We start from the raw sequence: 14,358 nt of genomic DNA, 5'->3' as shown, positions 1-14,358 counted from the left end.
CTAGCCATGCTGATAAATACGGAAACTCCATCTTTATTGGCTATATAAACATCTCTGGTCTGTACATACATTTCATACATCATAGTGCAGGGCCTGGAGGGAGGGCCAAGGGGGGCCCCAGCAGCACCGCAGCTCACCCGCTTTCCCCACAGCCCTACGCACTCTGTGCAAACCAAGGCCAACAGCTCCTGCTCCCTATTCCTCCCAGAAGTCACTGCTATGGGGAAGGGCTCAGGGGTCGAGGGGGTGGAAGGAGATATGAGGGCTTGGTAGGGGCAGACATATGTAAGTGCTAGAATCCAACACCGAAGCAAAACAGGCAACTGGCACAAGCAGCAAGCTGGGGCACAGGGCTGGAGCAGGGGCAGGAAAAGGAGAGTGAGGGGCCCAGCTGCCCCTCTGGGCTTACCCAGCTCAGGCTCTGGGGTCTTGCCCTCGCCGCAGCAGGGGAGACGTGCCCCAGAGCTCAGCCTCCATCCTAGGGAGCTTAGGGACATGGGTGGCACAGGTGAGGAGTGCGTGGAAGGGGAGAGAGGAGCAAAGGCCCAGTGCCCTGCCACCTCACAGCCCCTTTCTCTTAAACATGCAACAGGCACCCACCCATGTGGGTGTGGTCGGGGAAGCCAGAGACTCAGATTCTCTGTGGGTGCCTGAGCAGGGAGGTGGGGGGAGCCAGCTCTCAGGGGAAAGAATGGAGACCCTAGAGGACTTCTAGAGGCAGCAGCCAATGAAAGGAGAGAGATGGCCCAAGAGAGGCCCCCCAACCCCGCCAGGGGGATGACAGCAGCAACTGGTTCCCACGGTAAGGACAGGGAACAAAAAAGAAGAATCCATGGAGAAATACTGGGGCAAGAAGGGGAGGGGCAAAGCATCACGCCCAAACAGCAGCCGAGACGGGTGCCCGCTCCTCTCCCCTCACGTGGGGCCCGAGGGAAAGGGGATCCAGACGCCCCCTCCCCTGAGCCAGCGGGACCCACCGTGGCAACACCCTTCTTTGGGCCTGTTCTGTCCAGCCAGAACAGGGCTTGGCACAGGTCAGAAACGAGGGCACAGAGGAGCCTGACGGGGGCCTGGGCTGGTAGGGCAGAGCAACTCTGCGCCCCGGGGCCTGCTGGGCGAGCAAGTCCTCAGGGGAGTCAGGAACTGAGCACGTGGCCAGTGAGGGTGAGGAGAGGGAGACAGGCGGTCTGGAGAAGGCCTAGCCACTCAAGGGGTGCAGGTCTACTTTCACTTTCTCCCCGCAGCTCAGCATTCCAATAGTGGGGAAGAAGCCTCCAGAAGGTACAATAGCATCCTTCTTCCCGATGATCTTGCCATTCCGCGTGAAGAATACCTGGAGGAGTTGAGGAGAATGGAGCTGGCAGGCTCTGGCTTCTTCTCTGACCATGCTGAACCCCAGGCTGAACCCCAACCACTCCCAGCTCCCGGCAGGGGCTGGACACAGTTAGGGTGAAATGGGAGCGACCACAAGAGGGCGTCCTGAGGCCGGAAAACAGCCTCCCAACTACAGCCTCCCCCTCTCAGCAGCCCCTGCCACCCCAGACGACCCCCGAGGGCAGCACCAGACCTCCCCTCTTTCCTACCCTGGCTCTGAGTTCTGTTCCCCACTAACACTCAGCCCTTGCCCAGACCCAAGAACCTAGGCCCACCCTAAACTCTCCCCTACTCACCACCACCTTCTTGCCCTCATGCTCTGGCTCTATTTCTTCTCCATCTTCTTCCTCCTCCTCTTCCTCCTCTTCCTCTTCTCCTTCCTGGTGCAGGTACATGACGTTCCGGACGTTCCGGACAGCCCGAGCAGTTGGGGACAGGATCACTGTGTCACAACTGTCATCGCTGTCCCCTAGGAGACCAGGAAACCTGAGCTCCTGCGGTATTCCCCCACCCTCTGCCCTGAGCAGCTTGGCTGGCCACCTCCGCCCCACTCACCCTCACTGTCCAGAATGTAGTCCCGGGGGAACATGATTCCACAACCCATGATGTCCCCTTTGTAACAGCGTGGCCCAAAGGGGTCCCCCACACCACTGCCATGGAAGATCTTCCCATCATCTGTTGGAGGGAAGGGAGAGGACAGACTTGAAGAAGGAGGGACTGACACTACGCACCCCCCACCAACCGAGTGGCCCCTGCTTGAAGCAGAACATTTCCCTGCCCCCTCGCTGGCTGGCTCCGAGAAAGGGAGGGGACAAGGTGAAACAAAAATGAGAGAGATGTGGGAAGAGGGCACCAAATTAAAAAAAGAGACATAAGGTCCCTCAGCTCAAGGGGCCCAAGGGGAAACTCCCCCAGGGGACTAGTGGGAAGAGAGCAGAGGGCCCCCAGGGAAGCAATGACATCCAGGGCAGGGAGGGCAGAGGTGGGGCCAGGAACTCAAGGCTTGGTCCTCCTCTAAAGAAAGCCCTGAAGGAAATCAAGCAGACCAAAAACAGAAAACGAAGACTCTGCAGGATCTGCAGGAAGGGCACGGAGGGAGCCAACTCAGAAGCCTGGAATGTCCAGTCTGGGCCCAGATCTCCCGCCCTATCCGCTCCCCTAGCTTTTAGGGCTGAGAGGAAAAAAACAGAGGAGGAGAAAGCACCATCGGCTTGGGAGGGGACAATCAGCCAGCAGCAGGGAAGAGGCCGTGTGTGAGGGGACCAGGAAGATGGGTGTCCCCAAGTCTCTGCATCCCCCACAATCCCACCTGTCCCAGGCAGCCCTCTATTCACCTGCATGATAAGCCACCGACCCTCTGCTCCAGCCAGGGTGCCTGTTCTTGGGATAGTCCTGCACCAAGAAGAAAAAAGAAAATCTGTGGTCCCGTGCACAAAAGGGGGACAGGGCAGAGTGGGGAGTGGCATCTGAATCTTCAGTCTTCTAAAATAGGCTACAACCCAGGCAGCGGCTCACCATCCCGCAGGTGCTGGGCTTGCCAGGAATCAGGCAAGGTGAGGAAGGTGTTGAGCTTTCAAGACCAGGGCCTCAGGCTGCCCCACCCCCACCCCCGGCTGTCTGAGGTCCTTAGTCACGTGGGGTCTGTACTCTTAATGCAGCAGACACATGACATGTGTTCCGTCTCAATTTAAGATCCTCCCTCCACAGCCCAGGCCTCCCAGGTTTCCCCAAGAGCTTCCTGGCCCATCCCAACAGCCCCAGAGCTGAGCAAAAAGGCCCAGCACTCGTGCCCACCTTCCGAGCCAGCCCCAGGGCGATATAGCATTTCTCTCCAGGGTCCACAATCTCCACCTCGAAGTAGTGGCTGCGGGTGCTCAGTGGGTGCCGGGCCTGGGCCAGTCCCACATCCACGATGCTCTTGCCCTTCCCCAAGTATTCCAGCAGCTGTGGAGGGAGAGCCAGATGGGGGTCAAGGGGCATGCTGCCCCACCCTGGAAACCTGGTCCCAAGACAGTCTGGGTACCAGTTTCCCGAGTCTGACAAAAACTCCTGGCAGAAGGAGAAAGGATCCTGGAGGCACACCTCAAGGTTCTAGGCCAGCATGGAGGAACAGGGGTGGTAGAGAAGGGGAGCCAGGAGCAGTGGCAAGCAGAAGGCATGGGGTGGGGTGGGGACCCAGGCCAATCTCACCTCTCTGAAAAACCCTGCTGGCCTCCCCTACTAGGAAGGGTCCACCCCAGGGGCTCTGAACACAGGGAAAAGGAGGAGTGAAGACCAGCCTGAGAGGAACCTGGACAACCTTCTCGGGGGCTCAGTGGAGACAGGGAGGATGCAGAAGCCAGGTGTCAACCCCAGATGTTTAGGGAAGGAGATGAGCTCAGAAGCCCATTCTGCCTGGGATGGGTCTGACATGATTTCTCAAGGTCCCTGTTTTACTTGGCTTTGAACAGAGCTGTTCAGAGCTGGGTCAGGGAGGTGCTGAGGGGAACCCAGGGGCCCAGAACGAGCAGCTCTGCTCCTTCACTTCATGTGTGGTGGGGAGAGGTCAAAATGAAGACAGAGGCAGGCTTTCCTGTCCCCAGCCCCTCACTGCTCTTTCAAGCTAAAGTAGGGGTGTGGAGCGGGAGGAGAGAGGAGATGAATGATGGGTTCTTGGGGCTCTTCAGTCCCACAATGGTCCTGCCTGGGCATGACGGGGCAACAACCCCCAATCTGGGAGGATTTATTTGTCAGTTGTCATGGTAATAGTGGGGCTATGACTCAACCCCATCCCCTCTCTCCCCCACCCTCAGCATCACCTGGGATTCCTTAATCCCCTTTTAATTAGCCCAACTGCCCCTCAAGACTTTCTTCTACCCTCCCACCCCTGCAGCCCTAAAAATAAAAAAAAATAAAAAAAATTAAAAAAACCAGGCTCCCTGGGGACCTCCTCTATGTCTTCCTGGCAAGCCTTGGGATCCTGGCCTCTCACCCCGCAAAGATTCCTGCCTGAACAGGAAAGGAATTATGCTCGCCTGCACCAGCGTGGACGCCTGCGCGTGTCTCCTGCCAAGGCTGGTCCTGCACCCTCACTGTCCCTTCAGACAGCGGGAATAGAAGGGGTTGCTGCCCTTCTCAGCCCTGGATCCCCAAAGCCCTGCCACCTCAAGCCCATCCTCCCCTCCTCTCCAAAGAGAACTGGGGGCAGATCAGGGGGAAAGCCAGAGATGCATGGGAGACCACCTAAACCCACAGCTTGGCCCACACCGTCTGTTGGTGGTCCTGTGTGTTCTCTGCTCAGCCTGGGTCCTTCCTCTGCACGTCTCCGCAGCAAGCAGTGCAGGGTGTGGCTCGATGCCTATTAACTAGTTTACACTCCACCCAGTCCGAGCAGCCCCCAGCCCACCCTCTCTACCAGCATTGCAGAACTGGGTGGGGGACCCCACAGCTGCCCTTGACCCACTCTATCCAACTGGCCTCGGCATAGGAAACACAGTGTTCTCCAGTTCCAGAGCCAAAAAACAGCCGATCCAGAGCCTGATCCCTGGGAAAAACCCGCCCAACCATTCCCTCTGCCTCAGCCCAGAGGAGGGCAGCTGCTGCAGTTTTGTTTAAGGCTAGGGTGGGGATGCTTCCTTAAACTGAAATGCAGGATGAACTGCACTAACATAGGACTCTAAAACCCACTCTCCATCCCCTACCCACAGAACGACGGACCAGCTGAATGGACGACTAGGTAGCTACACAACATACCTTCTTTGAGAGAGGAACCGCCCAGCCCCCAGGGCAGAAGCCATCAGAAACCATCCTCTCTCCCACTCCTCAGCAGAGCCCAGCCCTGAGCCTTCTCAGAGCACTCAGAGGGGTGCAGGTGAGGGGAAGTTTAGCCCCCTCAAAGATCCTGTTTTGAATACATCCCTCCCCCTGCTTGGCCTACCACTGCTAGGAACCCAGAGGAGATGGAAGCTCAGCCCCAGAGTGAGCTGCCAGGACCTTGATGCTGGCCCCTCAGTCTATGTCTCAGAAGCCTCTTAGTTTGAAAGAGAACCCAACAGGCATAGGTTCAAATCCTAAGTCCTGTTACTTAGTAGCCACTAACCTTGAGCAAGTTAAAGGATAACACTACCTGCATCTCCCAAAAATGGGTAACAAGACGAAATGAAGTGTCAAGTGCTTAGCACAGAGCCTGACACCCAGTAGGTGATCAGCACACATTTCCACCTCTCCCTAAATCAGGAAATGGGGGTAATACTGGAACTGCCAATCGCAAAGAAGGACATGATCTCTCATCTCAGCCCTTACCTCCAACTAGAGTAGCCCGTTAGGCCAACCAGGACAGATGAACACTCCTCAGACTACCCTACTCCAAGTGTCCTTCCCCTCAAACAATGCCCAACGACAGGCATGTTCCTCTATATCTCTGGTAGGGGTAGAGGGAACTCTTCCTTGGGGCTCTCAACCACCTCTTCTTCCCCACATGTACACACCACAAAGCCCTGGGAGGCCAAACAGGTGGACTCAGTGCCGCAGATCACAGTGTAGAGAACCCCCTACACCGGGACCTCATACCAGTAGCACCTTCGCAGCCTCTTCTCTGCTGGTAACCTCCCTCCTCCCCGTGCCAGCAGAGACCCTAATCCTTCTTGACAGGAGCAAAGAAGGGCTCAGTGCCCTGAGGGCCCAGAAGCAGCTGAAACAGGAACCAATCCCCAGCTCAGGCCCCAACACGGCCTCCTTCTGGGCTGGGTCTGGGGAGGACCCCTGAGAGGGTGGGGCCTCACTCACCACCCTTTGTGTACCAAAGCTGTTGCCTGGTCGCTAAGGAGTTGTCAGAGGAGCTATGAATAGGGAACAAAGGCAGAAAATGAGTCTAATCCCCAGGCTGTACCTACAGCCCCCCACCCTCCACAAATTACCTCACCTTGCAAGGCTGGGGGCAGGAGTGAGGTGAGGGACAACACTCCGATCCCTGAGCAAATGCAGCTGCAATTCTTCAGCACCCTCAGAGCTCTGGGGAAGGGGCCTCTTTAGCAGGGGAAACTGAGGCTGCAGGAGGCAGGGAAGGAATTCCACTCGAGTGCAGGCCAGGCGTGGTGGCTCACGCCTGTAATCCTAGCACTCTGGGAGGCCGAGGTGGGTGGATTGTTCAAGGTCAGGAGTTCGAGACCAGCCTGAGCAAGAGCGAGACCCTGTCTCTACTAAAAAAATAGAAAGAAATTATCTGGCCAACTGAAATATATATAGAAAAAATTAGCCAGGCATGGTGGCACATGCCTGTAGTCCCAGCTACCCAGGAGGCTGAGGCAGTAGGACCGCTGAAGCCCAGGAGTTTGAGGTTGCTGTGAGCTAGGCTGACGCCACGGCACTTACTCTGGCCCGGGCAACAAAGCAAGACTCTGTCTCAAAAAAAAAAAAAGAAAGAAAGAGTGGAATTCTGTCTCTATATAGATACTCAGGTCAAACAAACATGACTAAATATTAACAATTGTTGAATCTAGGGAACGGGTATATGGGCATTCACTTAAACTTTTCTATATGTTTAAAACTTTTCATAATGAGATGTTGGAAGAAAAAAGAAAAGAGCCAGGAATTGAATTTGTTCTTCTTTATGGGAAGAACCAGTGAGAAGGGAAAAGAGATCATTGAGGACCCAAACTGAGACAGGTTAGGAGTAAAGGAACTCCAAGGAAGCCAAGTAAACTCAGCTGGAAGGGCCTTGGCTAAAGGAACTAGACAAGAAAAGCCCAGGCAAAGTGGGCATTTAAATCTGGAAACTTCCATTCTCTGATGAGGAGGGGCGTGGGAGGAGAGGAGATGACTGGCATGGAAAGGAGGCTTGGGTAGCAGGTAACAGTATACAGCAGAAAAGGCACTGGAGAGGGGTCAAAGAATGAATATCTGGGCCTAGTTTTGCTAATTCACTGTTTGACACTTGAACAATGTCAAACACTTCACTTTTTTCTGGGACTTTTTTTCATCAACAGCAAAACAGGAGGATATTTGGAAATGTGTGGGCATATTTGGGGCTTTCACAATGACTAGGGGAGGGGGCTACTGGCATCTTGTATCTGGGGGCCAAGGATGCTAAATGTCCTTCACATCAAAGAATTGTCCCAACTAAAATGCCAACAGTCTCCCCACTGAGAAACCTTGGACTAGGTAACATCAAAGCCTCTCCAAAACCTTTATGGTTCTAAAGGATACTCTACTAAGCACAGCACCCAGGACAGGAGAAGAAACAGGCTTCAAGGACAGCAGGAGTCTGGAGTTCCAGGGAAGGGCTCCCCAACAGAGGGGGACATATAAAACAGAAAGGGCAAAGAGCAGAAACAGCTAAGTTAGACATCTTTAGAAAGAGGCGGCACAGGCACAGCCCAAATGACCTCTCCCTGGTGCCTCCAGGCTGACACAGCTGTGATCGCTGGGTCAGAAATACCAAGTGGATGGTAAGAAGGGACAGGAGGGAGGAGGCCAGGAGACAAGTGGGGATGGGATGCCCAAAGGGCTGAAAGAAACTGGGTAAGTCACCCTTGCTTGAAAGATGGGACAGTTGGCAAGGCTAGAGGAAGGCACATGTCCCACCGGAGGCTCATGCTGAAGTCTGCCCCAGAGGACCAAGTGCTCAGGGAGCAGTGTTCCCACTCTGCCAGCTGTCCCCAGAGTCTGAGAGAAGAGCCAAACTTGACAGCTTATGTCTAAGACAGAAAAAACTTCTTAAATGAGCGGCCTGAGGTTATTGGGGAGAGGGTGGGGAGGAAGGAAGGCTATTTATAAATGTCTACAGGATTCTGCAACAATTAGAAAAGATTGCCTGGGAGGAGCTGGGGGCAGAGTGGGGACAGGTCCAGGCAGGGAAAGGATGCCAGGAAAAAACTCTTGAGGAGAGGTCAGGGATGAGAGCTGGAACATCGCCCTGGCTCAGTCCCAAGTTCAACTGTGTAGATGTTGTCAAAATGATGGCAGAAGGCGAAAAGAAAGGAAAGAAATGAGAGTCAAGAAGTGGGCATCTGAGGCCTCCTGGCTCATGGCCGCTGCAGCCCTTGGACCCCAGTGCCAGAAGGGGCGCAGAGCGTCAGAAGCAGCAGGAGGGCACACTTTCTGCCACTTTCCCTGGGTTCCACTTCCCTTGAACTCCACAAGGGGGAAGCCCGGTTCATAATCCACTCCGACCCCCCACTGCTTCTGTTTTGCTACCAAAGGCTGAGTTGAAAACAGCTTGGGTTGGGGTGAGAAGGCCAGAGGGTGGAGAAAAAGCCCAGGCTGGGGGAAAGGGGGTAACAGAGGGACAATCCAAAGTGGGAGGCCTGAGCAGCACATTAGAGGTCAGGGCCAGACCCAGACCTGGGACCACTCACTCCCAACCCAGCATGAGGCACGCAAGGTAGACAGGAAGAATTTCCCTCTCTCAAGGTCCATGAGCTTCCCAAGAAAGCTTAAAATCCAGGGAGGGACTAAAACGGGTATGAGGAGAAGATGGATGAAGCAGGCTTTGGAGGTGCAAGGATTCTCACTGACTCTTCATCTGCCTCCGTTCTCATCCTCTATCACACATGTAAGGGGAAGACAGCAGAGACTAACATTAACACTCAAAAAAGATCAGCAAAGGACCTTCCCCCGCATGTGTGGGACTTGGACCACACCTGCCCCATAGCACTGTGAATGGAAAGCCTGGGCCAGCTGAGCTGGGATCAAGCCAAAAGGGGGTCCAGGCCATCCTGCCAAAACCCCACAAAAGACACTGTTGTCTTTCCCCATTCTAAGCCATTCAAATATGCTCATGTGTCCACAGGTGTCCTGCCCAGCCCTCTCCACCCAAGGCCCTCCCACCCCACTGCCCCTTACTTACAGTCCCACAGACTCTGACATCATGCAGCCGGCCCCATTCGTCCTCATAACTGTCCACCATCATGACACTGTCGTCCTCACGGCCCAGCTCAGCATTGAGGTGCAGGCGTACCTCCTCACCCAGGGAGTGCATGCCCACTGCTGGGAACAGTCCATCTGGGGACATGGGCATGATGGTAGAGCCCACCTGCAGTGGAGGGAGGGAGGGAGCTGCCACCTGGCTCACTTTTCCATAGCTCATCTAATTCTCACAAGGGCACTTTTAAGATGATGCAAGGACTAATTATCACACACTGGCAAATAAAGAAAACCCAGAGGTGCAGAAAAGTTCAAAAATGTGCTAAGTACCCCAGGTCAAGCAAGGAATCCACAGAGCTAGAAGACAAACACAAGTCTCTTGACTCACTGCCAAATATTTTAGTACATGTGAGCATGTATTGGAGCAGGCACGCACTCAGGCGCGGATGCTACGGGAGCAGGCGCTCTCAGCCAAGGCCTGGGAAAGTGATTTTCCCAGGGTGGGAGATGGAGTTGGACAGAGAAGAGAGCAGGGTGTCTCTCTCTTCTGTTTGCTCTGGCCGCATCTCCTCACCACTACTCGTCTCTCTTTCAAGAGGAAAGGGAAGGAGAAGTGTAATAAGGAAAATAAAACACAAAAAAGACATATCCCCAAAAGTATTCAAGTCAAAAACCCAAAGAGGAGGCTCCAGCTTATACAGCCAGGCCATCATCTTCCCCTCTTTTTTTCTCAATTTCAAACTATTAAGGGGGTGCAAGAGTTTCTGTTACACGGATACCTTGCATAGCGGGTAAGTTGGGGCTTTTAGAGCGCTCGTCACCCAGACAGTGTTCACTGTACCTGACAGGTAGCTTTTTACCCTTCCCCTTCTTGATTTCCTATGACCTTTACATTTCTTTGTTCCCCTCTTTTGACTGCTCAAAAGCTTCCTCTAGATCACCCAATTCTGTTCCCCACAATTTCTGCTCAGCCTCTGCTGCATGAACTTGCCCCTCTACGCCTGTCATCTGGGAAATGTCCCAGCTTCCCTAGGCAGGAGAAGTGTCTTCTCCTACACACAGGGGCTTCAGGAGAATCTGAGGCTGAAATGAAGGACGTGGGAACTAAGCACACACGTCCCTGGCAGCCCCAGGCAGCAAACTCTTCCTAACCACTCCCACAAATCCTTGGGCAGCTTCAAGCCACCTAAATCCCACCCAGGATTTCTCACTCACCCGCTTCCCATTTTTGGTGAAGAAGATCTGGGCAGTCTGCACATCAAAGGACACAGGCTCAATGCCACAGCCAATCCGGTCCCCAGAGTTGCACTTTGACCCGAACTGGCGGCCCTTGGCTCGGCCATTATACAACCTGTGGACAGAGTAGCACAGACACAGGACCTGAACCTGGCCTCCCAGTTTCTCCGCAGCACTGACAGCTGAGGCCTCAACCTGCCGCTCCTAGTCGCTCTGTGATGGCATCACCTATGTCCTGGCATGAGCACTACCTCCCCTCTGTAAACCTGCTAGGGTAACTGCCAGGCCACCTCCCTGTCCTGACCACAACAGTTTATGAAACACCCAAAGAGAGAAAGGAATGGGAAAAGCCACCCTGAGGAAGTTCTTTGTATCTAAGGTTCCCAAATCCATAGGCAATGGGTCAGGTTCCGCAGGAGACAACTCACTTGCCATCATCAGCGTGGTAGGCTACAGAGTCAGGTAACCAGCCAGGCTGGTGATCCAAGCTGTAGTACTGAGGGACCAGCCCCACAGCAATAGTGCCCCGGACTCCACTGTCCACAATAGACACCTGGGGGAGGAGAGTGGGGCACAGTTAGCAAGGATGGGAAACAGGATGAATTGCTGGGGGTACGAGGAAGGGGAGCTAGAGATCAAAGGAGGTTGAGGCTCAAAACGACAAAAGACATGGGAATCAGAAAAGAGAGGATGCTCAGAGGGAGAACTGGGGAGGGCAGGGGCCTGCTTCACCATGGATACTTAGAAAATTATTTCCTAACTCTGGAAAAAAATAGGCGACGGAGAAGACGCTGGGTTTGGGTCAGGGGGTGGGAAAGGACGTGGGTCAAGGTCTACTTAGGTAAGGGGCAGGAGAGTAGAAGGGACAGGGCTCATATTTCTCAGATTAGGGCCATGTTATCCTGTGCCCTTTTCCCAGTTGACAGGACAACGCTGATGGACAATTAAAAGGACCAGGTCGTGAATCTAGTAAAGGAGCTCCTTGGAGCTTAATGATCTCACCCCTGATCTCATCCCCTGTTCTGCCCACCCACTGCCTTGATCACCTCAAAATAATTGCTGTCCTTGGTCAGGGGTCGAGAAGCCACGTAGCAGCCAACTTCACCAGAGTTTCCATGGTAACTGAAGGAAGAATGAGGGGGGAGCTCCATTAGCAACCCAGCGCAGGAGCTGGTGGGAGGGCCTCAGCATCCCTAACCTCAACCCTGCCAGGGCCAGCAGAGAGGAGAACCCTTTAGGCCACACTGCAGGACATCTGCACAGACACCATAACAAGATACTTAAGGTCACCTCACTCCACCCCTCCCGCTGCCTCCAGCCAGGGTCCAAGCCATACCACAGACCAGTGCAAGCCTGGTTTCTTCATTTTCAGAAGGAAAAGAATGTAGAGTCCCTTTAGCTGCTAGGAGAGGTCTCACAACCCTGTCTAATCTCAATCCCTCATGCTGCAGCTTTGGCTGTTTTCCTCTGGCTGTCCTCAGTGGAGTTGGAGAATGGCTAGTCTCTGCCCTTTGTACCAAAGCCCTTCATAGGCTGGAAGACAGTCATTCAATCCCCACTGCTCAGCTTTCTTGCCTCCAGGCTAAATTACACTACTGACTTCCCCCTTCAGTGACAACTCTGGGAGAAAATAGGCTCAGAAGGAGTCAGGGAAGGGGTTCAAGCCAGAAAAGAGAGAAAACAAACACAAACCAAAGGGTTGAAAAGACACGGGAAGTACAGGATGCACTACAAAACCATCCTTCCCCAAACAGGAAATCCACTGTCTTTGAAATGGCCACTCTTTACCAAACCCAATCCCTGAGACGTAGGCAGGAGTCTCGGACACCCCACAGACCCACTGGAGTCTTGTCAACAAAGTACTCAGGGAACTCCTGAGACCCTGGCAGCCTCCCGTATCTGACGTGATTGCTTCTAATGCCTAACTGGGAGAGACCCCTGCTGGATCCCTTCCTTGTTGGACTGGGACGGAGCCACCCTGTGACAGACGGGAGTGCAGGGTGAAGCAGCACACACTACTCCACTCAGAAAGGCCTCTGGGGTCAAGAGCATATCCTATCCCAGAGCAGTATAGACAGTCCCCTTCCTCCGAAAAAGCCCCCTTTCATCTCTAAGATCTGGAACAGGAAGGAAAATGTGGAAGTATTCCCCTGGACTCACCTCAAAGTGTCTCCATCTACAAGAATATGTTTGAACCTCTCCTGATATCGGAAAGCTCGGACCTCCCGAATCTCCCGGATCCGCCGGCGCCAATTCAGAAACCGGTAGTGCAGGTTGAGGTCATCCATCTTGTTCATGAGAACAAATCTGTCAAGGAGAGAAGAGGTTGAGAAGGAAGCAGGGCCCTGAGCAAAGCACCTCAGCCTGCTTGACCCGGAATGCAGAGGGTGCTGGACTTGAGACCAGTTGCTCAGACTGACCTCAACAATCCCCACCCTCACCCTCATCCTCTCATTCAACAAACATTTATTGAGCTCCTACTGTGTGCACTGTTCTAGGTGCTAGGGATATAACTGTGACCAAGATAGATGGGATTCCTGTTCTCATAGGGTTTCCATTCTAGTGGGGGGGGCGGTGGACACAACAGACAATAAACAGACATGACAATTTTAGACAGTGGAGAAATAAAACAGGGTGATATGATAAAGAATATGGAGGCAGTGGGCAGAATGGACAGAAACAGTCTCTCTGAGGAGGTGGCATTTGAGTTGAAAAGGAGCCAGGAATGTGACAAGCCCAAAAAAGAATATTCCAGGCAGAGGGGACAACAGCAGGTCCTTGGGTTGAAGGGAGCTGGCATGGTGGAGCAACAGCAAGAAGGCCAAGATAGCTGGTGTGTAGGGAATGTGGGGGGAACATAGAAGATGAGAAGAAGGCAGGAACCAGATCAAGATCATACCAGACCATGGTAAGGAGTTTGGATTTTATTCCAAGTGTGATGGGAAACCTCTGGAGAGTTCCAAGCAAGCAAATGATATAATCTTAAAGTTTATCAGATCTTAAAGATCATTCAGGCGGCTGGTTGGAGAATTCATCACAAGAGGAGCAACAGCAGAAGTGGGCAAACAATTAGGAGGCTATTGCAGCATTTTGGATGAGAGTGGCATTCCTGAAGATGGTAGCAGTGATGACGGAGAGGGGTGGGATGATCCAGGTATTTAAACCACCAGCAGTGCCAATATATGAATGAATGAATACATTTTTCCTGGGAGCAAAATGTGAGAAAGAGGTGAAGTACTCTTCTTCTGCACGTTCCCCAAACCCTGGGACAGGGGTTCTATCAAGACCTGACATTGCCTTGCACACAGTAGGTGCTTAGGAAGCCTTGGCTGGGCTGAATTCAATCCCAATGAGCATGTTAGGACCCTTATGCGGGAGCTACAATCCACTACGTGGCCCAGAAGAGTAGGCACCTGTGGGGCAGCCCGAGGACTCCACTCCCGGGCACTCTGCCAGGGCTTGACCCCAGGAGATGCTGGAGCCCCAGATCTAAAGGTATCTGGTTGCCCAGAACCCCAAAGCCTTGGCACCGACGAGTAGCGGCCGTGCTGGGGCCTGCCTCCGCCCTGGGAACGACCTGATCACTCAGACGTGACCCAGGGGTAAGGGGGCCCCGGCCGGTCAGCTTGACTACGCCCAGTGTCCCCGACCCTACGGAGGGCCGAGGGTGAGCCAACCGAGCAAGCCCAGTGACCAGACCGCAAGGCCCCGCCCCTGGCCCTGGAGCCCCCGCCCAGGACCCCCGCCTCAGGCTCCGGGGAGACCCGAGGCCTCCGGGACCCCGCCCCCGATCCCCGCCTACCGGGGCCGCCGCGTCCTCCTCATCCATAGGCCTCTCAGCTCCGCACACAAGCTCTTCGGCCGCCGCCACCACACACATCCGGGTCCCCGCCCTTCCTTCGCTCC

General features: G+C 54.1%; 1 protein-coding gene across 1 annotated transcript; it reads right to left on the bottom strand.

Annotated features, from left to right (window-relative positions):
* Positions 1 to 10: 10 nt before the first annotated feature.
* SPRYD3 (SPRY domain containing 3) lies at positions 11 to 14,358 on the bottom strand. The gene is made up of 11 exons (XM_045553915.1): positions 14,255 to 14,358; positions 12,613 to 12,759; positions 11,499 to 11,574; positions 10,881 to 11,005; positions 10,432 to 10,567; positions 9,200 to 9,385; positions 3,169 to 3,318; positions 2,709 to 2,766; positions 1,930 to 2,049; positions 1,671 to 1,843; positions 11 to 1,333 (listed from the first exon to the last, which is right to left on the bottom strand). The coding sequence occupies exons 1-11, from the start codon at positions 14,275 to 14,277 to the stop codon at positions 1,199 to 1,201; spliced, it is 1,329 nt and encodes a 442-aa protein (XP_045409871.1). The 5' UTR covers positions 14,278 to 14,358; the 3' UTR covers positions 11 to 1,198.

The sequence above is a fragment of the Lemur catta genome, chromosome 6, assembly GCF_020740605.2.
Source record: "Lemur catta isolate mLemCat1 chromosome 6, mLemCat1.pri, whole genome shotgun sequence".
Lineage (NCBI taxonomy): Eukaryota > Metazoa > Chordata > Mammalia > Primates > Lemuridae > Lemur > Lemur catta.
This window is presented reverse-complemented; position numbering and strand designations above follow the sequence as displayed.

What these genes read in the sequence shown, in the direction of transcription:
- SPRYD3 (XM_045553915.1), bottom strand. Translation starts at nt 14,277, where the DNA reads ATGAGGAGGACGCGGCGGCCCCG. An exon ending in ATGTCAGAGTCTGTGGGACT is followed by an intron (nt 3,319 to 9,199) that starts GTAAGTAAGGGG and finishes CTCCCTCCACAG; the next exon opens with CTGCTGGAATACTTGGGGAA. An exon ending in CTACATTCTGGACAGTGAGG is followed by an intron (nt 1,844 to 1,929) that starts GTGAGTGGGGCG and finishes CTGGTCTCCTAG; the next exon opens with GGGACAGCGATGACAGTTGT.